This window comes from Delphinapterus leucas, chromosome 15 (genome assembly GCF_059928025.1).
Source record: "Delphinapterus leucas isolate spDelLeu-1000000601 "Yukka" chromosome 15, BTC_Dleu_Yukka2, whole genome shotgun sequence".
Taxonomy (NCBI): domain Eukaryota; kingdom Metazoa; phylum Chordata; class Mammalia; order Artiodactyla; family Monodontidae; genus Delphinapterus; species Delphinapterus leucas.
Genome location: NC_143143.1, coordinates 25,654,898 through 25,682,529, shown reverse-complemented (window position 1 = coordinate 25,682,529; position 27,632 = coordinate 25,654,898). Strand labels below are relative to the sequence as shown.

General features: G+C 45.0%; 1 protein-coding gene across 2 annotated transcripts in view; it reads left to right on the top strand.

The window, feature by feature from the left end:
• BMERB1 (bMERB domain containing 1) overlaps window positions 1-27,632 on the top strand; it is a 136,545-nt gene that overhangs the window by 49,318 nt on the left and 59,595 nt on the right. For both annotated transcript variants that reach the window (XM_089896112.1, XM_022552238.3), the window contains exon 2: window positions 24,044-24,167. In XM_089896112.1, coding sequence (XP_089752238.1) covers window positions 24,044-24,167 — 124 coding nt within the window. The remainder of the gene's footprint in view (window positions 1-24,043; window positions 24,168-27,632) is intronic.

Here is a 27,632-nt window from a genome sequence, read left to right as displayed (position 1 = left end):
GGAACCATACACCATGTGGCCTCTGTGTCTGGCTTCTTTCACCATTTTTACTTTTTTGACATCTAAAATATTTTTTTCTACATACTTTTCCTCTCTTGCCTCATGAATTTCTCCCTCCCCGTGGGCTTCAAAGTCCCTCAACCCTGGGACATCCTCTTGTTTATTCTCCAAACGCCCAACACCCAAGTGGCCTTGCCCAAAGGAAGCCCCAAACACAGTTTGGCTGAACTGAATGGAAAGTGCAACCCTGAGCATGTTCTCCTGGCTCAGTTGCTAAAGAATTCAAGGAATGGGACTTCCCTGGTCCAGTGGTTAAGACTCTGTGCTTCCACTGCAGGGGGTATAGGTTTGATCCCTGGTCGGGGAGCTAAGATCTTGCATGACACACAGCCAAAAATGAAATGAAATGAAATGAAAAGAAATAAAAAATAAAATAAAAATTCAAGGAAGACACAGGCAAAGGACAAGTCGTCATTCACTGCAGTTAATCCTGAGCGGCCTGGGTGGCTCTGCCAACACCTGCAGGTCCCACTGGGGTACTCTTACCTCAGACTCCACTAGCAGGCTGAACGAACACCCAGAAAATAACTTCAGGGCCCATTTGAGAAATAGTTAAAGATGATCTGCAGGCAAAGTAGAGACCCTCATCCTAAGAGGGCCTGTCCCTTCCCTGCTCATGTCCTTTCTATGGCTCCCTATTGCCCTCACCCTGGTTGCTGCGTGAAGAGTGGATTGTGGGGAGTGAAACCATGACGGCTCTAGAAATTGCTCAGATGACAGGCTAGGAGAGGAGTCATGAGATGGCATGCAGCGGGTGGATTCAGGATATGCTTTAGTAGTACAGGCACACCTTGGAGATACTGCGGGTTCGGTTCCAGACCACCGCAATAAAGTGAAGTTCGCAATAAAGCAAGTCACATGAATTTTTGGTTTCCCAGTGCACATTAAAGTATGTTAACACTATACCTGTAGTCTGTTAAGTGTGCAACAGCATTATGACTAAAAAGCAATGTATATACCTTAATTAAAAAATAGTTTATTGCTAAAAAATGCTAACCATCATCTGAGCCTTCAGTGAGTCATAGTGGTAACATCAAAGATCATGGATCACAGATCACCATAACAAATATGATGATAATAATGAAAAAGTTTGAAATATTGTGAGAATTACCAAAGTGTGACACAGAGGCACAAAGTGAGCAAATACTATTGGGAAAAATGGTGCTGATAGACTTGCTCAATGCAGGATTGCCACCAACCTTTGATTTGTAAAAAAATGCAGTATCTGCAAAGCGCAATAAAGTGAAGTGCCATGAAATGAGGTCAGACCTGCCAATGAAAAAAAGAGAAGGACCTCCAGCATCCTCCCGTGCTAGTTCCTAGCTCAGACATTACACTGCAGCCATCCTGGGCTGTCCTCCTCTCTTGAGGCTTGGTCTTGGCATATGTTTCCTTTCCACCTCGTCCCCTCTTTTTCTCCTCTCCCACTCTCGCTCTGTCCTTCTTGGGTGTCAGCTTAAAGGTCACTTCCTCGAAACACTTTTCTGGCTCCAGACTAGTGAAGGTCTCAGTGCTTCTCCTGCCCAAGCACCTATCCACCTTATTGTACTAGCTCATTTGATTGTCTGTCTTTGAGCTCTATGAGGACAGGGGGTGGATCTGTTTTGTTCACCTCTGTGTCAGCTGCACTGGGCCCAGGGCCTGGCATATAGTAGGCACTCGATAAACAGTGCATGCAAGAATGTCCATTGTCACATTCAGCCTGCTGGTCTGTGCCAAATATTTAGAATGTTCAGGGCAGGTACTGACCACCCCTGCAGGCTATAGGGTGACAACTGCACTACTCAGGGCTCTTGAGTTCAAGCAACAAAGCTAATTCGACTGGCTCAAGCTAAAGAAAGAAGTTATTGGCTTAGGTCCTGGAAGAGATTGGGCTAGCTTCAGGCATGGCTGGATGCAGAGGTTCAACTAAGGATCAGTTCAGTTCTGGATCAGCAGGACTCAGTCTCTCCATCTTCTTTTCTTTATTCTGCATCAACCAATGTCAGCTTTACTCTCAGACAGGTGCTTTCTGTGTGGCAATCTCAACAGCTCCAAGCTTACATTAGCTATCAGCTAGCAATCCCAGAAGGGAGAGCATACTCTTCTCCAATAGGTTCATTAAAAGTCCTGGGACTGACACTCATGACTCCAAATTGGGTAATTTGCCCAGACCTGAACCAATTATTATGGCAGGAGAAAGGGGAAGAGGTTGTGGTGGGATATTTTCATTGGCCAGGTTCTGGATCACATGCCCAATCCCCCAAGGGGAAATCAGGACACAGATGCTGGCTGGGGAAGAGAACAGACATCACTCAGAGGCCACTGGGACTGAAGAGCTGGACTCAAGGCCAGAGGCCTAATCCTGACCTTGCCATCGGTTAGCAAATTTCCTGGCCATTCAGGTCCTCATGTTGCCCATCTATAAATGGGACTATCACACCCATTAAAATCACAATTACTACCAGCCCTGGGAAGCCATCACTTTCTTTTCCATCCCACTTACTAATTTCTTCAGAGAAGCATTTGGATTGTCTCAGAACCATTTCCACCTTCAGAAATGTGACTTATGAGGAAATTATGCAACTGCATTTTATATCCATTCCGGTCATTTCAGCAACTGGTTCTATGACACTGTTTATCTCCCTCCCTCAGCTCCATCCCAAGTAAAACTGCCATTTCCAGCTGTTTCATTGAAGGGAAATGGAGAAGAATGTTTGCTGCTTTTCAGGGAAAAAGAATAAAAGTACACAACCAATAAGAAAAGGTAAACTGAAGTCTAACACCAATTTGTTGACTCCCTGCATGTCCGATACACCATTTTAGGCATTTTCAACTAGTCTCTCCGCCTACAAACCAGCGATTCCTGGGAGCTGGCCTAGTTAGTGCACAACTAAGGGAATAATTAGAAATCCAGCGAATCCATTATTTGAGAGGCTCGTGCTGATGATTCAGAGAATATGAAAACTGGAAGATTGTTTTGCCCTTAATTGGGCTACGTTTGAGGATTCTTTTGGTTGTAGGTAATTGAAACCCATTCGATTTAGCCAAAGGGGATATTATTTAAGGATTCTGGATTGTATTAGGATTCTCCAGAGAAACCCAATAGGAAATTTTATATATATATATATATACACACACACACACACACATACATAGAGAGAGAGAGAGAGAGAGAGAGAGAGAGAGAGGGAGGGAGAGAGAGAGAGAGTTGCTATAAGGAATTGGTTCATGCAATTATGGAGGCTGAGAATTCTCACGATCTGCCATCTGCAAGCTGGAGACTCAGGAAAGCCAATGGAGTAATTCAGTCTGAGTCTGGAGGAAGCCTGAGAACCAGGGAAGCCAATGATACAAATACCAGTCAGAGGGCAGGAGGATGAGATGAGACGTCCCAGCTCAATCAGTGAGGCAGGGAAAAAAGAGAGGAGTTCTTCTTTCTTCTGCCTTTTTTTCTATTCAGGTCCTCCAGGAACGGGATGCTGCCCATCCACATGAGGAGGGCTGTCTGCTTTATGGAGTTCACCCATTCAAATGCTAATCTCACCCAGAAACACCCTCACAGACACACCCAGAAATAATGTGTAATCAGGGCATGGTGGCCCACTCAAGTTGACACTAAAATTAACCATCACGGGGGTGCCTCACAAAACCCAGGGCGGAGTTCTGCTGGAAGTCAGGAAGGGACTAGGGCGTGTCGTGAATCAGGGAGCTCCCTTCCTCCACCATTTCTCCATTTCTCATCTGTGTTTTTCTTGTCATGTCTCCTTCATTCTCTCACACTGAAGACTGGATTCTTCTGGTTTTGGGGACTTGTGGCAAACAGCTACCAGGCTTATGTTTTAAAACAGCAGTTAGATTGAGGCTAGAATCTTTTATTTATTTACTTATTTTTGGCTGCGTTGGGTCTTCATTGCTGCGCGCAGGCTTTCTCTAGGTGTGGCGAGTGGGGGCTTTTCTTGTGGTGGAGCATGGGCTCTAGGTGCGCGGGCTCAGCAGTTGTGGCTCGCGGGCTCCAGAGCGCAGGCCCAATAGTTGTGATTCAGCACAGGCTTAGCTGCTCCGCAGCACGTGGGATCTTCCTGGACCAGGGATCGAACTCGTGTCCCCTGCACTAGCAGGCAGATTCTTAACCACTGCGCCACCAGGGAAGTCCTGAGGCTGGAATCTTAATCTCAGTACCAAAGTCTCAGGGAAGAGCCTGTTGGTCCACTTGGGTCAGATGTCCATACCCGGTCCAATCAGATGTGGAGATAGGAGAGGGGTGGGGGTCCGTTGCCTAACATGACTATGTAGAATGTTCAGAGAAAAGACATTTTCCAGAAAAGCTGACGTTCTAAGAAGCTTAAAAAAGAAGTGTGCACTGCATTGTGCTACTAATTAAATTTCAGACTATAGTGTGTTGATGAAAAATTAATCAATAGTGAATCTAAGAAAGAAATGGAAAATTTTATTGGAGCCAACCTGTGGATTGTAACCCAGGAGACAGTCTTTCAGAAAGCTCTGAGGAATATTCTACCCGTTAGAGGTCAAAGCACAGTTACATAAGTTTTTGAGATAAAGGGTTATACATCAAATTACGTATTATTGACAGTTTACACAATCCAGATCTACACGTACAAAGTGAGTAGTAGGTCATGGGTCACTGTGGTCCCTTGCAAGATAAATAAGGAAGGTTATCTCCTAAGGAGGTCTGGTTAATGCAGATATACAGCACACACTAAAGGAGAGGGAGGAGGCCCAAACAGGCAGAGAACAATTTTATGTTTAAATTTTCTTGTCTTGCCATAAAATATGAATTTTGTTTCATCAGGTGAAATCTTGTTGCCCTCATATCTCTCTCTCTTTTTTTTTTTTTTTTGTTTCCTGCAGTGGAAGCACAGAGTCTTAACCACTGACTGGACCACTGGGGAAGTTCTCTTTTATTATTTTTATTTTTTTGGCTTCATCATGCAGCTTGCAGGATTTTGGTGCCCCAACCAGGGATTGAAGCCATACCCCTGGCAGTGAAAGTACTGAGTCCTAACCACTGGACCGCCAGGGAATCCCCCCCCCATCTCTTTTAAATAAAGCTGAGATAGTCTTCCCCATAGTGTAGCCCAATTTAGGGGACCAGTTTACAGGGGTTTGAATCCTGGCCCCAGTGTTTTCTGGCTGTGTGACTGTAGGCAAATTACTTACCCTGCCTCTGTGCCTTAGTTTTCTCATCTACCAAATGGGTAGAATAATAGTATCTACCCAGTGCAGTGGTTGGGACAATTAAACGTGTGAATATAAGTAAAATGCTCAAATTCTGCCTGCAAATAGTAAAGGCTTAATAAATAATAGCTATTGTTAAAATAAATAAGTAATAGCTATTGTTATTCTTACTGTTAAGTTCAATTATGGCTTATATTAGTTCTTAGATTATTTAAAAAATAGAAGATACTAGAAATAGAATTTTTGTGGTTATGGGAAAATAAATAACCATTACTGAAATTGAATACATCCTTGCTGTTGCCTTTGGGATTATTTTTGAGTTCTGGATAGTACTTCTGGTTTACAACCTTAAAAACTTAGAACGGAGTTTCTTCTAAACAAGTTTCTATAAATAATTAGCAATTCTCATTTTTACTTGGCAAGAAAAGCCAATCGTTTTAACACGTTTCTGAGCATAATAAATTTGGAACCTAAAGCCCTTAGTAGCCTAGTTTATAAAAGGCTACCTACAAAATGTCCTTTGTGTAAAGGATCCTTTAGGACAGAGGTCTGCAAACCTTCTTTTAATGGGCTAACAGTAAATATTTTGTCTTTGAAGTCAGATCGTCTCTATTCCAACCATTCAGCTCTGTTGTAGTGTGAAAGCAGCCATAGATAATACATAAACAAATGGGCATGGCTAGGTTCCAATAAAGCTTTATTTAGGGACACTGAAATGTGAATTTTGTGTAATTTTCACATGTCACAAACTACTATTTTTCTTTTGAATTTTTCCCGATATGTAAAAAATGGAAAAACCATTCTTAGCTCACAGGCTGTACAAAAACAGTGGTGGTCTGGATTTGACCTGTGGGCTGTAGTTTGCAATCCATGCTTTAGGAGATGATCATATTTGCATTTTTGACTATGGACAGGGGGAGACACGAGGATTGCCCTGAATCCACAGCCCTGTTACCCCAGAGGCATTTCCACCCTCTGCTGCTCCTCCTTACACATTTCTCTTAGAAGATGTGGAGTATTTATGTGACCATTATATGCAACATATTTCTGTTATATGCAACAGAAAACTCAAACTGCTTAAGCAAAAAGAGAATGCACTGGGTTCTGTTACTCTAGAAGTCGATCCAGGGTTCATCTGCTTCTCTCCATCTCTCCATCTCTTGGCCTTTCTCCCTTCCATGAAGGTTTGCCCTCAGGATCCATGTTCTGAGAGGTCCAAGGCCAGCAGGAAACTGGGCAGGGTTTCTTTCCCTCCAAGAGTTCACACAAAAGCTCAGGGCCTGATTGCTTGTCTTTTGTTATGGAGCTTCATGCCCATCTGAACCAGCCCCAGGGGTCTGGGGAAACAGAACACCACACCCTGGCAGGGTCAGCCCAACAATCCCCAAGACCCAGGAGTGGTGCCTGCATCGGTTCCCCAACTAAAATGGGGGTCCTCTTACCAAGGAAAGGTGAGTGGATGCTGGGAGGCAAAAATCAACAAATGTCCACTTCATGTCGGGGACATCACCATGTGACATTTAGAATCTAAATGCCTCGAACAAAGTGGGTGGATGAGCTGCCAGGAGCAGGAAATTGCTGTTCACACCCCGTCTTCTCAAAGGGATTGCCTGTCTTCCCTTTGGCAAAGTTCTCTCTGCAGGTTCCAGCTTCTCCTGGAGCAGACCTTCTAGGCTTGAGAAACCCGGAGCTACAGAATGGTTTAGATTTCATTTTCTGTGCAGTCAGGTGGTCTAGACTCTCAGCACTCAGTTGATTGAGATTCTGTTTAGGGGAAGCAGTGACTTGAATAGCGAAAAGCCTGGCTCAGCCCCTCACCCGTCTCAGTAAAGGCAGACAGTGCCCCACCCTCTAGCTGGGCTCAAAATAGCTGTTTCTTGACGTGGGCTCTTTGTGACTCATGGTGGAGTTTTCCAGGCTTGGGAGTATTGATGACAATTTCCTCTGCCCGTCTCCACACCACAGAGTCTAGCTTTTCCTACCTTTCCCCAGATGTTTATCACCTCAAGGTTATCCCTTGGTACGCTTCATTCTGACCTTGTTTTTCTTTTGCTCTCAGTGACCCACTCCAGATTCAGCATTTTTTCCCCCATCCTCCACCAAACAAGAGTGTGGCCCTCAGTTACATGCACCTACTTTAGGAGGTGCCAACCAGATGTGGGGAAGAGAAAAAATTTTGTCCTCTACCCATCTCAGGCTCCCTGGCTGGAGCCCTGTAAATGAGGCTGACAAAAGACAGATTCACAAGAGAAAAATAAACAGGAGTTTATTAACATGTGCATCACACATATACCTGGGAGTGATGAGTAGCTCATAATAGTGGTTAGAACTTGGGCTGATGTAGCATCTTAACAGAAGAACAATATGTTTTTAGAGTACTGGCAAGACAAAGAAAAGGGACTTTGAGTTTCTTATGAGAAGGTCGGTAGATGGAGGAAACTAATGGGCAATAAGGACTTGTTAGTCTAAGTTTGTTGTATAGATTGCTCTGGAGCCACCTCCAGGCTGATGAGGATCTAGAGTTGTTTCCAGTGATTAATTTCTCTCCTTCCTGGTACAGAGGGGAGGGGAGACCTCTTTATTATAAACTGATGTCCTGCTTTTAGGCAGATCAAGGAGGGCGGAGAGCTTTCCTTGTATCTTTTTTTTCCTCTCCATTGCCTTCAGCTGAAAATAATCCTGTGCCAAAGGGGCATGTTTTGGGGTGGCATATTCCGTCATCCTTTACGGAGAACCCTCAGGACATACTCCAGTCCTAACTCTGGGGCCTGGGCCAATGCTTCAGACCCCATCTGTGTGCCTGGGTGTGTGTGTACCCCCAAAATGCTCAGCCTCCCTGCCACCCATTTGCCACACCCCAGGCCAGACAGCCCTGTCTGTGGGAACAGGACAGCCAGCAACTGCGGGGCTGAATCACCTTCTGCAAAAGTCCGCATAGAGTGGGAGCTACAGAGGTGGCTGTGGCTGAGCTGGAAGAAGCAGGAAGCATCTGCATAACTGCAGTCATGCATTTATTGACTGCATGTATTTTATTTCATTTACTGATCACTTTCTATGACCAAGCCCTGGACAAAGCAATTTGCACACATTATGCTGCATTTAATTCTCCAACTCTCTGAGGCAGTTGCAGGAAGCTGGTCTTCCTACCTCGGTGCCTGCTCCCTACCTCTACACCCTCTCTCATGGGAGACAGCGATCTCATCTCTCCCCCTCTTAGAATCCTTCTGTAGGTCAACCACTGGGAATAAAATCCAAGTTTCCACCAGGGCTTGCATTATCTGGCCCCTTCCTGTCTCTCCATTGTGTCACACCCTCCCCTGTTCTCATTTTGTTCCGCCCACACTGGCCTTTTCTCTGTTCTTGAGCGTGAAGCTGGTTCCCCTCTCAGGGCTCCCGCACTTGCTGTTCCATCTGCCGGTAACATTCTTTCCTTCTATCTTCCCAGGCCCACTCCTCTTGGTCATTTAGTGTCAGCTCAAATGTCACTTTCTTAGAGAGGTCTTCCTCAGCCCCACTGTCTGAAGGATGCCCTGTCAATTGCTTACCAGACCATAATCACATTTTACTCTCTGCATAGTCCTGTCAACTTAAAGGATGTTTATTTTTTTACTTGCTGCCCATCTTCCCCACTAGGATGAATGCTGCATTTCTGTGTGCCTAGTGCCCAGAACATTGCTTGGCCTATGGTAGGTACATTGACTATATGAGAAGCCCCTCGGAACATCTGAGGCCAAGTCATTTGCCCAAGGTCCCACAGAGGAAGGACCCCCTGAGGGGGTGGAGCCCTGAGTATTGAAAAGGGATGCTGGATAGGATAAAAATCACTGCCTGTGAAAAGTATCCCAACTGGCTGAAATTTTGCCTAGTTTTTACACCCAGCTTTTTGGCATCTTCAGCTTCGTTGAAATCAAGTTGACGTTTGGACTTGAACACAAAGACTTTGCATCTCTTGCAGTGTTGCTGGGAGCTGGCCCTTGCCACACCCCCAGTTCTAGCTGGGACACACAGAAGTTCTGGGGTTTTGATCCACTGGCATGTGACCCTCCTCACCTTCTAATGTGGGAATATTTTTCTATTTATAAAAATAATACCATATGCTGCCCTCAAGGAAGTGCTCATCAGTCCCCACCCTGTCAGCGTGGGCTGTGCTTAGTGACTTCCTTCTAAAGAGTACGGTATGGAAAGGAGTAGGGGGGGAGAAACCTGACAATTATGACCTCGGCCAGGCGGTCAAGGTCAACATCAAGAGTGACCTTTACAGTGCCCTTGATAGAAGGCAGTGAAAATGGCACTCTCCCTCTGTGGTCTTCCTCTTGCAAACCCATAACCCCAGTCTAATCAACAGAAAAACAGCAGACAGATTCCAGTGGAGGGACATTCTACAAAAACATCTGATGAGTCCTCCTCAAAACCATCAACACTGCCATCAAAAACAAGGACACTCTGAGAAACTATCACAGCCAAGAGGAGTCTAAGGAGACATGATGATTAAATGTCATGGGGTGTCCTGGATAGGATCCTGGAACAAAAAAAGGACATTAGGTAAAAACTAAGGAAATCTGAGCAAAGTATGGACTCTAGTTTAGTTTAAATATATATATATATATATATCCTTGAGTATTTCTAGTCCAATGCTTTTGCCTTTTATCCGACGCTTTTGTTTTCTTTCTGTTTAGGGGCTTATCTTATTTCTCATGCTGGACTTTCAATCCAGCAAGTCCATTTCCACATTTGTGTCCTTTCTTCTTCTGCCATGATCCAACTCTCCCTCTGGCTTCCCAGCTTGCAGCCTGTGTTGGTGAACATTGAACTTGGCCCACTCATGCTTGCGCACAGCCCAGGCACAGACTTCCCTGTCTGGTTTTCTCTGACCCTCAAGCATCCCAAATCACACCCAAACCACCCCAGCTCAGATAAGGATTTATCCCAGGCTATTCCTCGGTCTTGAACTTTCTGAAATAAAATAATGTTCTCCAAGCAGTTTATCTCTCCAGTTAAGATTCTAGCCAGTGAGGGATGAAATGAGCCACATGATTTCCAAGCTAAGCAATTTTTAAAAACTGAAATATTACTTTAGACAGTCCCAATTTATTTTCCTCTAGATTCTAATCATCTTGGCCCCACCAAGCAGGCTTTTAAGCAGCACCATCTGGTTCTCTACCCATCCTTGCGTGACCTGGGCCCTCTGCTTACTTCTGAATTGGTTTGTAAATTGGAAGTGTTAGGGAGTCTTAGTGAAAGATGCATGAATCACAGCTCAGGATAGATTCATAATTGTCTATATTCATGAAGTCTGTCTGAGATTGCAGGGCTGGAGGACATTTTTAAAGAAATGAACCTTGAATAATAGGATGAACCTGCAGAAGTACCAAAAAACAGTTGTCTATGCAATTTTAATTGGACAATTACCTTATTGTTATTACAGGGTTATCGATTTCCATGGTTTTAATTCAACATTCTTACCAACTCCCTCTGAATTAGGGAGAATATTCTCTTGTTGGGTCTTTAAGGACCTCAGAAGCCAATCTGAGCCCTTCTGCTTGGGGTTGGAGAAATACAACAGAGTGATTTGATGACTCATTGAAGGTCACTTAGACGTGTTGGGGTGAGGACGCTGAATAATGAAAAAATGACATTACAGATTGTTAGATAAACTGTCAGAACTCATGTGTCATTTCCTTCAAAGCCCCACTTAGAGGTAACACACACATTATTCAAATGAAAACCTTGCTGGAAACCTCCCTTGGGAACTGCAGTCCCAGTCTGTGTTGAAGTCTTGTGAACATCCTCAATGGTGATAAACCTTTGCCTTGGAGAGGGAGTTTGAGGTTTGGAAAGGTCATTCAGAGCCAAATAAAGTGGGTAATCAAATCACGTGAATATAAATGTGTTAAACTGCTTTTCTGGAATGGCTCATAAACTGATTTGAAAGCAATGATCAAAGAAGAGTTTGTTTATTAATACCTCTCCTTATTCCAGGAAGGATTTAATCAGCATATTGGAGTCTAAAAAATGTTTTAAAAGGCTTGAGGAATGTTGGTATTATTAGAAGCATAGGGCATTCTGAGGTGATTTCTTGAAGGGTAATATTCTAGAATAGTCATCTAAAAAAAAGAATTGCTTTCCACTACCTTAATATGATCTCCCTCCCCCTTCCCTCCAGACCTAAGACTAGTTTTGTGGATGAGGCAGGTGGGACACACAGCTTTTTAGTGCCTCTCATTCTCCTTAAAAGGCATGGAATGGGATGGTGTAAGAGGTAGGGTATTCCCAGTGAAGGGAGTTCTGGGGAGGGAGGTAAAGTTGGGGCAGGGGCTCCTGGGGCTGATCTCCTCTGTCCTTCCCCACCCCCAGCTCCAGCTGTGGTGTCGGCCTGAGGTGGTCTGATTTCTCTTTTGATGATGGTGGTGATGCTGATGCTGATGGTGATGATGGTGGTGATGATGGTGATGATGGTGGTGATGCTGATGCTGATGATGGTGATGGTGGTGATGCTGATGATGGTGATGGTGATGGTGGTGATGGTGGTGATGATGGTGATGATGGTGGTGATGGTGGTGATGCTGATGGTGGTGATGCTGATGGTGATGATGGTGATGGTGATGATGGTGGTGATGATGGTGATGGTGCTGATGATGGTGATGCTGATGCTGATGATGGTGATGATGGTGATGCTGATGCTGATGCTGATGATGGTGGTGATGGTGGTGATGATGGTGATGGTGATGGTGCTGATGATGGTGATGCTGATGCTGATGATGGTGATGATGGTGATGATGGTGATGGTGATGCTGATGCTGATGATGGTGATGATGGTGATGATGGTGATGGTGATGATGGTGATGGTGATGGTGGTGATGGTGATGATGATGGTGATGGTGGTGGTGATGGTGGTGATGATGGTGGTGATGATGGTGATGGTGGTGATGATGGTAATGATGAGGAGGAGGAGGAGGGTGCAGCTGCTGATGACGGTGATGGTAGTTGTGATAACTGACACTCCCCAAGACCTCACTGTCTTTATGATGTACCAGGTACCACATTAAGAGCGTTACACACAACCTGTCATTCAACCCTCACCACAGCCAATGAGTAACCGTTATTATTACCCCCACTTAACAGATGGTGGACCTTGACAGTGGGAAAGGTCACGTACAGCTTACCAGCCTCGCAGATGGTTACTGTGGAATGAACAAATACTGCAAGCTAGGGTTATTACACACTTTACACACGAAAAAGCAAAAACTCAGAGAATGTAAGTAACTTGTCCGAGGGCACAAGCCAGTAAGGGGCAGAGCCAACATTTTAACTTGAGTCATGCTGTCAGCTAAGGGTGTTGTGCCATGGCTGCTGGCACTGAGCTGGGTCGGGTGGACGATACCCAGCGAGCAGGAGGGCAGTCTTACTGCTTGGTTGCCTCACCTCCTTCACTAAATCTAGGTCCCTTTCTACAGAACACAGATTTTGCCCACGAGGATGTTAATGACCCCATCCTGGGACCCTCCACAGTAGGTTCATTTGGTCTCCTCTACTATATACACTGTGATTTACTGAATAAAGGTCCCCAAAAGATGCTTACACCCTAATCCTTGGAACCTATGAATATGTTACCTCATACAGCAAACAGGAATTATTGTTGCAGATGGAAGTAAGGTACAGACTTTGAGATGAGAAGATTATAAGAGATTTCCCGAGTGGACCCAATCTAATCACATGAGACCTTAAAATGAGAGAGGCTTTCTTGACTGGGTCAGAGAGAGTTGTGAAGGGCGAAGAAGAGTCAGAGAGCTGCACCATAAAAGGACTCAACCTGTCATGGCTAGCTTTGAAAATGGAGGAAGTGGCTATAGGCCAAGGAGTGTAGGCGACCACTAGAAGCTAGAAAAGGCAAGGAAACAGATTCTGGGACTTCCCTGGTGGTCCAGTGGTTAAAACTCTGTGCTTCCACTGCAGGGGGTGTGGGTTCGATCCCTGGTTGGGGAACTAAGATCCCATATGCCGTGCAATGCAGCCAAAAAGTAAAAAAAAAAAAGAAAGAAAAGAAAAGAGAAAAAATAAATTCTTCCCTAGAGCATCAGTCCTGCTGACACCTTGTTTATTGCCCAGTGAGACCCATGTCAAACCTCTGACTCCAGAACTATAAATAATACATTTGTATTCTTTTAAGCCAATAAATTAGTGATCATTTGTCATGGCAGCCATAGACAACTAATACACAGACGGATATTGTTTTTCTTTTTCGCCTCTTGCCTTTTTTTTTTCTTCTTGCCTTTTATTAACAGTTGTCCACGTTTGTTTTAGCTGGGGAGGCAGTTTAAGCATGAAGTCAATGTGAGCAGTGATTATCTGCAGAGAGGAAAGCCCCTGTGTGGCTATCATGGTCCCCCTTGTGTCACCTCATTACTAGTCACAGTTCTCAGCTGGCATTTTAGTAGAGTGGTCATTACCAGGGTGTCACCCTCCTGTCCATGGTTTTCCTGTTCTTCCCCCAATTCTGGAGTCCTCCATGTTCCTCTCTGTCCAGACCGGTGCTTCTGGGATGAAAAGAGCTAACGTGTATTGAGGACACCGTGCCAAGGGCTCTATGGATCCCCTCAGTTAATCTTCATAATGAGCCTTTGTGGTGGATTCCATCACTCTCTCCCCATTTCAGGAAACTGAGGCACAAAGAAATGAATGAAGAATCGCCTTAACGAAGTACAGATTGTGGGGTCCCCTCTCGGGGGATTCTGATTCAGTAGACCCTGGAGAAGCCCAGAGAGATGGATTTTTTAGCCACGCTCATGTGGGTCTCATGTGCGTGCTCCCAAAAGCACTGTTGAAAATGTGGGTCTAATAGAGAACAGACTGGTGGTTGCCAAGCGGGAGGGAGAGGGATGGACTGGGAGTTTGGGGTTGGCAGATGCAAACTATTACATGTAAAATGCATAAACAACAGGGTCCTAGTGTATAGTACAGGGAACTATATTCAATATCCTGTGATAAACCATAATGGAAAAGAATAATGTCTATATGTGTATAACTGACTCACCTTGCTGTACAGCAGAGATTGCACAACATTGTAAACCAACTATACTTCAATTTAAAAAAATTGAAAAAAAAAAGAAGTGGATCTACATCACTGGTTTTCAAGGGAGGATGAGTTTGTGCCCTATGGCAATATTCACAAATGTTTGAAGACACTTTGGGTGGGTGGGAGAATGCTGCTGGCTTCTAGGGGTGGAGGCCAGGGATGCTGCTAAACATCCTACAATGCACAGGCCAGTCCCCCAGCTAAGAATGATCCAGCCCCATATGTCAGTAGTGCTGAGGGTAAGAAACTCAGGTCCCAACAAAGTGCTCAGAGGCTGCCAAGTAGAGGGGAGGTGAAACTCTTGCTTTCCCTTTGGTTCCTGAGCTTTCAGAATGAGCCCTCAGATGTTCTCACATTCTACATCATTATTCCCAGTTTACAGATATGGAAACTGAGGCTTAGAGAGGTGAAGTCATTTGCCCAAGGGCAGCAGTTAGAAGGAGGCAGAGCCAGGACTTAAACCCGAGTCAGCTTGACTCCAGTGCCTGTTTCTTAACCCCACTGCTGACTGGGCCTTGTCCCTCATTACTTTTGTGACCTTGGACAAGGCCGATGTGGCAGAGAAAATAGAAACTCGAGAAAACAGAAACTCCGAGACGCTAAAAAAACATGCCCAAAGTCCCATTAGAGAATAATAACCATGGCCACGATTTGAAGACAAGTCAGTTTCCTCAAAACCTTCCTTGGGAGGTGATTGTGATTACAAGGAGACATCACAGATGGGAAGGCTCCGTGCAGCGGGAGGTATAACTCGCAGGACCCAGAGGCATCCTTATTCACAAAGCAGAGGAGGAGGGCACGGAGCATCTGAATTAAAAGCAGTTACTTTAGCTTCTTGGGAAATGGTGACTCACTAAAAGCAACCAGCTGTTTCCCATTAGATTCACTTTATAGCGAGAAGGCGAGATGCTTGATATATCCCATAATAGGATGTTTGGGGGTTGAAATGGGCTTCTTTCCTACATGAATGATTGATGACAATAAAAGCCTGGGGTATCCCCAGGAGCCTTTGAAATGCATCAGGATATCCATTCCCAGTAGTGGGGCCCAGATATTATTTCCCCAGTGTTTAAGACTCTCTGTGGGGTCGATACCAGGAAGACGTGCCTGTGGGTACCCAGGGTGGTGAGAGCTAAGGGCCTGGCCTCTTGACAGAGGGCTGGTGGGGCCACTCTTGGACCCTCTGTTTGGAGCAGGCATGGGTCTAAATGACCGGAAGGCCGTCCTTCTCCAGATCTGATGATCCTGACTTTGTCTCCTCCCCCATGTTAGTCTGACTCTTCCAGGGAAAGGACAGGTGATACTGACCACCCTTTATCACGCCCAGGCACTGCACCAAGCACTTGACATGGTTTCTCACTTCATCTCCATAGCAGCAACTCCATGAGGTAGGAGTTACTGTCCCATTTTACAGAAGAGGAAACTGAGACTTGGGAAGAATCAGTAATGTGTCCAGATCACACAATTACTGGTAGAGCAAGGACTTGAACCGGAGTCTATCCAAACCTACTATCAGGGGTAAGCTGTTGGTGAGCTAATGACTTTTCTCCCCAACATGTAAGCCCTTTCCTACAAGGTCAACTTGATGAGGGCAAGGGTTTTGTCTGTTTTGTTCCATCCCCATTGCTTAGAACAGGATCTGGCACGAAGCAGGTTTTCAATGCATATTTATTAAATGGATAATAAGAGCAAATATTACAGAGAACTTTCTATATGCCTGGCACTTATGCAAATTCACTAAAAGATGTGTATGATTGTCCCCACGTTGCAGATGAAGCAACTGAGGCCAAGAGTCAACAATTGATGGGACCGTGGTCAGCCTGAGAGGTGGCCCTGAGACCTGAAAGTCCATGCCCTCAACCGGCCCCTTCACATGCCATCTCTGAGGGCTCACATGGCTCCCAGAGCATCTGTACCCAACACATTTTTCTTTATTTTAAATGTGTTTTGAATAGGTAACACCTGCCATGGTAAGATTTCAAACAACATGGCTAACAGTAGTAAATCACCAATGTCAGTGTCTCAGTGATGTTAACAGTGGTGGGCACTAGGGGAAGCGTAGATGGAAATTCTCTGTGGCGTTGGCTTTGCAACTTTTCTATAAATCGAAAATTATTCCAAAATAAAAAGCTAATTTAAAAATTCAAACAATAGAAAATGGTGTGTTAGGTGGAAGATGATTGTCCTCCAACATTGACCCCCAGTCTCCCACATCCTCCAAGGACAACCACTGTGGCCCTTCTCTCATGTGTCCTTCTGAGGATGTTCTAAGGATGCTGGATGCCTAATAAGTGTTTGTAGGATTGAAATGAATAGGTTCACCTTCATGAAATTGCCTCTGTCATACAAGCTGGGATGAAATAATGACTTGAAATGGCTGATTCATCTTTGGGTGAAAAACTTGACATGTGATTGCAAATTTTCCTTCAGGCCTCAGTTCTCAGTTCTCTGTTCTCTGAAGTTCTCTGAAGAGTTTGGGCCCACTGCTGCTTGTCAAGGGACCATCAGAACCAAATCCTGTTGTGTCATTCCACATCCTGTCAGACACAGAGATGAGGCTACCCTAAGGACCTCTAAGACTCTCCCAACCCAAAGGGCTGGAATTCAGTTTTACAACAGCTTTCCCAGGAGGTGGGAGATGCCCAGATGCTCTAGCATGAAACCACATTGAATTAGGTTGCAGGAAAATTACAGGCATACCTCGTTTTATTGCACTTCCCAGATATTGTGTGTTTTTGTTTGTTTGTTTTTTGGCTGCACTGCGTGGCATGCGGGATCTTAGTTCCCGACCAGGGATTGAACCCACTCCCCCTGCAATGGGAGCGTGGAGTCTTAACCACTGGACGGCCAGGGAAGTCCCCAGATACTGTGTTTTTTACAAATTGAAGATTTATGGCAACTCTGTGTCAAGTCTATCACGCCACCTTTCCAACAGCATTTGCTCACTTCACGTCTCAATGTCACGTTTTGGTAATTCTCACATTTCAAACCCTCCACCAGCAAAAAGATTATGACTCAGTGAAGGCTCTGATGATGGTTAGCATTTTTTAGCAATCAAGTGTTTTTAAATTAAGGTGCGTATATTGTTGTGTGTTTTTTTAGACATAATGCTATCGCACACTTAATAGACTACATTAAAGTGCAAACCTAACTCTAATATGCACTGGGAAACCAAAAATTTGTGTGACTTGCTTTGTTGAGATACTTACTTTATTGCAGTGATCTGGAACTGAGCCCAGAGTCTCTCCTACGCTCTCTTTTTCCCAATTTTCGATCTTTATGATTACCAAAGAAGAAAGCCTCAGTTTGGTGGTTTGTCTTTAACACCTCTCCAGTACTTGTTAACTTTTAGTACTTGCTAATCTACTTGGTTAAGAAAGAAAAATTAGGCCTTCAATCTGAGCCTTGAGCAGGCTACAATATTTATCCAGAATTTGATAACACCACTTTGTTTCCATTGGACTTATGGTTATGGCTATTTTCTAATTATGCTAAGTGATGGTGACCTATTATTTATGGATGTGATAGTGAAATTTCCTTTAAGGAGTTTATGTGAGTGAAAAAAAGTCCTTTAAGGAGTTTATGTGAGTGAAAAAAAGTCAACATAAAGAAATATCGAGATGGTATAGTTAGTGTTTAGCTCATGCTGCTGTAACAAAATACCATAGACTGGGTGGCTTAAATAACAGTTATTTCTCACAGTTCTGAAGGCTGGGAAGTCCAAGATCAAGGCACTGGCAGATCTGGTGTTTGATGAGGACCCTCTTCCTGGTTTGTAGACGGCTGTCTTGTGTCCTCACATGGTGGAGAGCAGAGAGAGAGGAAGCAAGCTCTGGTGTCTCCTCTTATAATGGCACTAATCCCATTATGGAGCCCCACCCTCATGACCTCCCCTAACCCTAATTACCTCTCAAATGCTCCACTGCCAAATACTATCACATTAAGAGTTAGGATTTCTACATATGGCTTTGGGAGGCGGGGTGGGGGTGGGGGAGCCACAAGCATTCAGTCCCTAACAGATAGTACATGATTGTGGTAAATTCTGAATAGTAATTGAGGTTTTGGAAACACTATTCTGTAGCCCTTTGTCCTACAGCCTGGGCTTTGGAATCAGACAGACCTGGGTCTGTGCCACTCACTGGTTGAGTGACTTTGGCCAATCACTTATGTTCTCTCTGAGCCTCATCTTATTAACCTGTAAAGAGAGGGTGATAATGAGTGTACCTACCTGCCAAGGTATTTAGGAGCATGATGAGTTAGTGCTGGACTCCTAGTAATGCTTAATATGAGAGAGCTCTGGCTGTATGAAATTAGGAAGCAGAAGCAAAAGTGGACATTGTCCAGGGGACCCTGGGCTTAACTTCCTGCTGTGACCCATGGCTGGAAAAGACGAACCAGGGAAGACTTCTCTTTGGTCCCCAGAAATTTTCCTTCTCGCCTGTATTTGAATTACGAGTTTCTAGGAGATTGTCAGCCCTCATTTGCCAACCCCACCGCCTCCACCCTGTCCCCGGGTAGCTTTAACTTTTCAAGATAAATGATTAAACCTGCTGGCACATCCCAGTCATGTCCGGTGCTCAGCTCTTGTTTGCTGGTGCTGCTGTGCTCATGAGGCATGAATCTCCCTGGTGTGGCATTTGGGGATAAAAAGATGGATTTAGCTGCCTCATCCCCCAGAAGTGACTCAGCTGCTGGAAGCTGACTGACGGCAATGGCAGTTGGAGCCCTGGGGACTTCTGTGCCTTCGTGCTTCGTTCTCTCTACACAGCCATGCTTTGCTCTCTCTTAGAGCCTTGTTACAACTGTCTTCTCTAGTCGGCCTGAAATGCTTGTCTGTCTCCTTCCAGGATTTGTCCTCCTCGTGGACACCTTCATTGGCAGCTGTTGGATGCCTGCTTTCTAGCTGGAGAATGTTGTCAAGGTTTCCATCATGCTAGTTCTATTACACAAGTTCAGACTGAAAAGAAACCGACCATGCATGATATTCACTTACTCACATCCTGTACCAGCATTTCTCAGAGGCTGCTCTGAAGACCTCCTGTATGAAGGTCCTTGGACACGACCCCCACCCCTCAACCCAGGTGTATCCTAATCCCTGGGGGTAGAGCTCCCCAGATAATCACCGCACCTGCAAACTCTTAAAAACAGCTACTCTCTATGTACCTAGTGCAATAAAATAGACTCAGTTTTCTCTATTGCTAAGGTGATGATGGTACTTCTTAAGTGGGGAGGTAGTTCTTAAATGAATAGAACTGATGACAACAAGGGCTTTGGAGTAGGACAGAGCTGGTTTTAAATCTTGGCCCCATCACTTACTCCTTTTCCTGAGCCTCAATCTGCTCATCTGTGAAATGGATGCTAACAGTATGTACCACCCAGGACTGTTGGGGGAATTAAATAAGGTGATTTGATCCTGGCATGTGATAAATGCTCAATAAATGTTAGCTATTATCATTACTGGCTAAACCTGGTTTTTTTGTTTTTTTAACCTTTAAACTGGGGAAATGATAGCATCTACCATCTAGGGTAGGGGTGCAGGGGTTGGCAAACTTTTCCTGTAAAGGGCCAGATAGTAAATATTTGATGTTTTGTGGGCCAGTCTCTGTTACAGCCACTCATTCTGCTGTCATAGTTCAAAAGCACCCATAAATAATACATAAATGAACAAGCGTGGCCAATGTTCCGATAAAACTTTATTTACAAAATCAGGGAGAGGGCTGGCTTTGGCCCATGGCTGTAGCTGGCTAACTCCTCAGCTGGGGTGTTGTGAAGATTAAATGAGATAAGGCTTGTAATGAGCCTAGCACAGTGCCTGGGACAGAGCAGTGACTAAGAGAAAGAATTCTAACGTGTTCCGTATCTGATTTGAGGGCTAGGCTTTGCTCCTTTCTCCAGGGGAAGGAAAGCATCCATGAGCAAGACTTTTCAACAGAGGTATCAGCTCCATCCTCTGCCCCAAGTCAAAGCTAAACATTCATCTCAGCACCTGGAGCCTGGCAGTGCCACCGCCTCCATCCTCCCCCAAGGATGGAGGTAAAATGCCAATCCATGGGGTGTGATTAATTCTCTCTGTCCCACGCTTTGCCCCAGGGTATGTTGCCATTTTCAGCATGTGTCCCACGGAAATCAGGTTGCCCATCTAAACCATGATGTGTGAGAAATGAGGATACTTATATCTGCGGGGCGGTTAACTGCACGCATTCACATCCATAAATGCATTTAACCCTCACCTGAGGCTGTATTATGTGGTTAAGGCAGGCAGTTAAGGGGGGAGAGAGAGAGAGAGGGAGAGAGGGAGAGGGAGAGAGAGGCTAGATTTGAATTCTGCCTCTGCAACATTCTGGTTTTGTGATGTTGGCCAAATCACTTTGCTTCTCTAAGCCTCAGCTACATCTTCTATAACATAGGGATTAAATGAGATGTTACATATAAAGCCTACAGCACAGTGTAGCACATGATAGCTGTTGGATCCCATTTTGCAAAGGAAGAATGTGATGCTAAGAGGTAAAAGGGCTCATTCAAGGTCATGCAGCTGGTGATTGGCCTCAGACCAAGGATCTCTAACTCTGACCCCCAGCTGGTTTTCACCATGTCCCATTGCCCCCGCCCACCGCATCCCACTCATCCCCACCACCCCCAGCTGCTTCCAGGGACTCTTGCTGCTTCCAGCCACGGCTGTGCTCCATGCACAGTGACTAAATCTCTTGGAGACAGTGACATGGCTGTCAGGGAGCTTGTACGCTTGTGACCATTCATCACTGTAGTGGATTAAATAGTGTCCTCCCAAAAGTCATATCCACCCAGAACCTCAGAATGTGACCTTATTTGGAAATAAGGTCTTTGCAGGGAGAATTAAGATGAAGATTGAAATGAGATCATACTGAATTAGGGTGGGCCCTAAGTGCAATGAGACAGTAAAGGACAGAGGAGGATACACAGAGCCACGGGGAAGAAGCCTATGTGAAAACAGAGGCAGAGGTTGGAGTGATGCTGCCACAAGCCAAGGATTGCCAGGAGCCACCAGGATCTGGAAGAGGCAAGGAGGGAGCCTCCCCTAGAGCCTTTGGGGAAAACACAGACCTGCTTCTGGCCTCCAGAACTGTGAAAGAATGAATTCCTGCTGTCCTAAGCCACCCAGTTTGTGGTGATTTGTTGCGACGGCCACAGAAAAGTAAGACACCACGTTCGACCCTAAGATGTGAATGGATAGGGGGGTATCGGACTCAGAATGCCTGTGTGAGGAAGGGGCAGCAATGACGGGGCAAAGAGCATGTGTTTTAGAGGCAGACCTGGGCTCAGCCCCTTCCCTTGCCAGCTTTGAGCTATCTTCCTTATTTACTAAGAAAGAGAACATCCTCGTCCTTCTGGCTTGTGGTGAGGATTAAAAGAGATGGCGTGGCACAGTGGGGTAATAACAAAGGTAATCGTAACCGTTCATCAAGCGTGACATGCCTTGGTTAATTCAATCCTCACAACAGCCCAGGGTGGAAGGAGTTAGCAGATGCAGGTGATGTGATGTAGACCTCGGAGTAAAGCAAGAACATTCCTTCCCTACATCTCCTTCTCTACCCATGAAGAGCAGTAGACTACTGCATCCTTCCAAACCCAGCCATTCACTCTGGAAATGTGGCCTAAAGGCACCTCTTAGAGGCACGCGGAGATTGATCTCTGAGAATGCTCATCACAGGGCTGCTTCTTCTAGTGGGGGAAACAGCAAACAACCTAAGTGTCTGGGATTTGGTGAAGTGATTCATGATACAGCCACAAATAGACACCACACAGCCTTTCACACTGCTGCTGGGGAAGAGCATCCAAGGACGTGTGGAAACGCTCGTGAAATGTCATTAAGTGAAAAGAGCAGGTAATAAAATGGTGAGATCCTAACTTTATATTACAAAGACCAGACCTCCATGATGGTATATGTGTGTGTATAACATACGTATAAATATATAGCATCTTTTTTATTTTTTTAAATTTAACTTGGTCCTTTTTTTTTAACTTATTTATTTACTTATTTATTTTTTTATTTATTTATGGCTGCGTTGGGTCTTTGTTTGCTGTGCGTGGGCTTTCTCTAGTTGCGGCGAGCAGGGGCTACTCTTCGTTGCGGTGTGCGAGCTTCTCACTGTGGTGGCTTCTCTTGTTGCGGAGCACAGGCTCTAGGCACATGGGCTTCAGAAGTTGTGGCACGCAGGCTCAGTAGTTGTGGCTCTCGGGCTCTAGAGCGCAGGCTCAGTAGTTGTGGTGCACGGGCTTAGTTGCTCCTCAGCATGTGGGATCTTCCCAGACCAGGGCTTGAAACCATGTCCCCTGCATTGGCAGGCTGATTCTTAACCACTGTGCCACCAGGGAAGCCTGATATATAACATCTAACTACTAACATCTTTGTGTATGTTTTTCCACTCTTTAAAAAAGTATAGATGTGTTTATATATAACATTATATATATAAAACACATGTATAAAACCATATATATTACCCTATATATGCACACTACCTATATAATATATATAATCACATAAATTACCATATGTGTGCACTAGAAGAATGTACACCAAGATGTTAGCGGCAATATATGAGGAATTATGTATATACATATATACGCATGCATACGTACTATTATGGATTGAGTGTTTATGTCCCCCACGAATTCATATGTTGGGGCCATAATCCCCAGTGTGGCTGATTTGGAGATGGGAAAATAACTGAGATTAAATGAGGTCATTAAGTGTGGGGCCCTGATCCCATAGGATTAGTGTCCTTATAAGAAGACACACCAGAGAGCTCTCTCTCTGCATGAACACAAAGAATCCATGTGAGTACAGTGAGAAGGTAGCTGTCTACAAGCCATGAATAGAGCTCTCACCAGAAGCTGACCCTGCCAGACCTTGATCTGGGACTTCCAGCCTCCAGAACTGGGAGAAAATAAATGTCTGTAGTTTAAGCTGTTCAGCTTCTGTTGTTTTGTTATGATAGCCCTAGTGAACTAACATACATGCATATATACATACATACATGCAGATATATTTATATATAGGCATATATATAGTGTCTTCCTATATATATGATAATATATATGGCTATATGTATGTGCTGTATATATATGTTTATATATATAGTTTTTTAATATATGGTTTTACTTATATGACAATATATATAACTCTAATTATAAATATAAGATCAGAAGAATGTCCATCAAAATGTGGTTAGTTGTTCCCTCTGGGCAGTGGGGTTATAGGTGACTTTTTACTTTGTTCTCTTTTGCTTATCTGTATTATCTGAATTTTCTACAATAAACCCGTATTATTTCATATTGCTATTACATTACTTAGTATTCCTATAATTATTAATGGTATTGCTAAAATAATTATTATAAACTTTTTTGTGCCTGAAGTTGGCGTCGGGAGAGGGTGAAAAGGCCATGGTCAAAGGGACCAGAGGCTCAGAAGCCGGGACCAGGAAGGTCTGTCAAGGCCATATGTATAACCCTGAACAAGGTTTGGTGACCCCGCCTGAGCCTCCTCTTGCCTTGTAACAGGGTTCCCATGGAAACGTGCTTTCCAGTTTCCAAAGGGCTGGCTCACAAATACACACTTGCAGCACTGGCAGAGATCTGTGTGCCTTCTTGGGGTATGAAGGTTGCTGGGGCAAAGAGGAGGCTGTCCAGAGGGAATTCTTGAAAACTCATGCAGCCTTGGGGTCCTGATGCCTGTGTTTTGTGTCTCCTGCACAGATCAGCTAGACATCATCTCCATGGCAGAGACAACCATGAGGCCAGAGGAGATCGAGCTGGAGATGGTGAAAATCCAGCGTCTCCGGGAAGTCTTGGTCCGGCGGGAGTCTGAGCTCAGGTTTATGTGAGTGCCTGGGGGAGGTGGCGGAGAAAAGGAAGGGGTGTGGAGGGGGAGGACACCGGAGAACCTGACATTTATTGTTTATTGCTGTGTGCCAGGCACCGGGATGAAGGTATTACATACATTCTCACAACCACCTAGAGACGTGGGTATCTATTCCTCTATATTTCTTAGTATATAACCATTAGTCAATATATGGCCCTATACAAGATGATTAAATTAGTGCCTGGGTCTTGCTTTCCTGTCTTTTTTCTATTTTTATGCTTCCAATTTTTATTTTTTGTATTCTCAAAGAGCACAGAACTTATATTTTGTTCCAAAACTATAATTAAGCTTTTTACACATTGTTTCTAACATTAAAAACATATCACTAGTGTTTACAGTACACTCCCCGTGTTTTAAAAGGAAGGGAGACAGAGAATGTGAGTTCTTTAAAGTACTGAAGAGCTCCCTTCAGCCTGTGGGTGCTCAGAAGGGCCAAGGTTGCTTTTGTGACGATGGCTGTCACTCAGTGCGCATTTACTGACCTTTGCATGGTGTGTGTGTATGTACATATTATCCCTGCACCTGGCACATGCACAGCAAGTGCTCAGTGACAAGATTAGCTAACACGTAAGCTCTAGCCCTGGGCCAGGCACTGCACTAAGCTCTTGACTTGTGACCTCACTAAATTTCCCCATGTTGCCCGTGAGTCCGACTGCTTAGAGACAAATGTCAACAGTAGACACTTGAATAAATCAAATTATCTAAAACATACAGAAGGATGTCAGTGCAGTCAGGACATATTTTGGGGGCTCAGTGACATACTTCAGGGGAGGGGCTGGCTTCTTGGCCCCCGGAAGTCTTGCTAGCAGCCTGCAGACAGAGGTGGATGATAATGAGGGCTCCCCCCAGGCCCCGCCTTTAGAGTATGTAGCCTTGCCTGGAGGTACACCACCTTGTCAATCTCAGAGACGCATGATGGACTCCAGGATGGCCAGGGTAGAGATCATGGCCCACTCAGACCTGGATAAACACCTCATCAGATGACGATCTGTAGCCTCCCGGGCTAACAGGCTGTGTGTGGACCATTCTTGAATTCAGTTTCCTGGCTCTTTCTCAGAGCCAGGCCCTCACCTTCCTGTAGGGCTGATGGTGCAGGTGGGTCCTATTCTTGCCTCCATTTTAGAGAAGAGGGAATTGGAGGTTAAGAAATTTACCCAAGGTTGCATTAGCTAATAAGTAGCCAAGGTAGGATGCAGTCTGACTCCAGAGTTTTTATTAAGTGAGTGAATAAGTGAAGGAAGGATGGAAAGAGGGAGTGAGGGAAGGAATGAAGGAAGGAGGGAAGCTCTGAATATATCTGCCAAGATAATGCCTTAAAGAGTATAAGCTCCTGAGGGCAGGGATCCTACGTCTCATCTTCACTGTTGGATTTTCCCAGCATCTTCAACAGTGCCCGGCACTTATTAGGCCAATTAGTATTTGTTGAATGTGCAAAAATTGTTCTTTCACACTCCATCCTGACCCCAATAGTTTCCCTTCACACACACACACACACACACACACACACACACGAGACCCGTTGGAATAGGGTAAGAGGGAAATAGAATTTCAGACCGTACTAAGCATTTACAGGCTCAGGTGGGGAAACTCGGAGTGACGGGAATGTGACAGCCCTTGACTGAAATAGTCCCAATGACTGTAGCTGTAATAACCAGGGTGAGATTGGTTTTGTCACGCCTGCTGGGAAGTAATCAAGTTAATACCCTCAGCTCCCGTGCAGACTGTATGAGTCAGATCATATTGCATGGCTGAGGGTGTCTTCTCACTTTACCGTCTCCTGCGATGTTGATTCTTTCAAGAATGGGTTTAAAGGCTGCTGTCCCAACACCCCCGACGTTCAGCATTATTCTTTCATGGGTTTCCATTTTCCTGGCCCCTCTCTCTTGCCCTCCCCCTGGGACTCACAGCTTCTGCTTGTTCTGCCTTCCTCTCAGCGTGAACTCATAAGAGTGGGTTCAGGGTCATCCTGGCTCTCTTGCATCCTTGTCTGTGACCCTGGGCACATGACAGGCTTCAAAAGAACTGCTGTTTACCACAGGCACTGTTATACTGTACACGTGCTATGTGTGTTATATGCATTTGCTCACTTATTTTAGCTTTTTGAATCCTCATAAGACCCCTGAGGGAGTGGTTCTATTCGTTCTATTTTATGGATAAGGAAACTGAAGTTAGAGAAGTGAAATAACATTTTCAAGGTCAACAGATAGTATGGGTGGAATTGGGACTTGAACCTGAGGCGTCTGCCTCAGAGGCAGAGCCCTGAACCCTAAGTTAGCCTGTTATTTATTCCCAGCAGAAGGATGCCTTTTCTCTTTGCCTTTTGCTCTTCTAGAATGTGAAGACAAACTCCCGGTTGGATGCCCACAATCCCACAATCCCACATTGGGTTTGGTCTTGTTCTGCGCCATCTTGAATTGAGTCGGGTGGAAACAGAAGTCATTCTATTGAGTCAGGCTTTGGACTTTTTCATACCCTTTCTCTGGAGAGAAGTGATTTATTTGAAGCCTAAAATGTCAAGGTTTTCACGTTCACCTGCTGGGAATTTGACATAGAGCCTTATTCCTCTAAGGGTTCTCAGGGACCTCAAGAGTCAACATTTATAGAACCCTTAGCACAGATCTAGGCCTTGGCTAAGCCCTGTGCACACATTATCACGTAACCTACGAAAAATGCTTGCTAATGGAAGGATGAAGTAGGAGCGCCTCCAGCATACCTGCTCTCCCTAAGGCTCACAAGGTCAGGTTCAGAGAAGGGCTATGAGTGACCCCGGTGGGCATGTGTCTCCACCACACACCCAATGCATCTGCTCTCAATGTCCTCCCTTCGCTTGTCCCCTAGTTTCCAAGTCGCTAACTGGTGTTTAGAGATCTCCCTCTTGAATCTGGCAATTTTACAAGCTTCATTTGGATGAGTCAATAAACCCCTTAGTATCATGAAAACGCCGCTTTAATTGGCGGCAAATGTCCAGGAGGTAAAACTTGAAGCCTGCTTTGTTCCATCCTCGATCCTCCGTGCCACCCACCTCCCAGTCCCTCCCGCTGCTGCCCCATCTCCATGCCTCTCACCATCCTGGCCTGTGGAGGCTGTCAACAACCTCAGACTCATTTTCTCACCCTTAATTCCAGCACTGACTCACACCATTAGCTTTTCATAACCCCTCCTGCAGCTCCGCTGGCCTGCCTCAGCCCTTCCACACCTTCTCTACAAGGCTGGTCCTGCTGTTTATCTGGGTTTCAGATAATTAAGTATTTTCAGAGGTGGGGGGCGGTTATCTTCATTTTACACCCGCTTGCAGGATTGTCATAAAGGGACAGTGGGCTTTGTCTCTCAGCTTGCTCTGGGCGGCGGCAGCTTCTAATTAATGAGTCAGAGCTGCAGCTGTCAGGGGAGATGGGCTTGTGAAGGACAGATTTCAGGAGCACA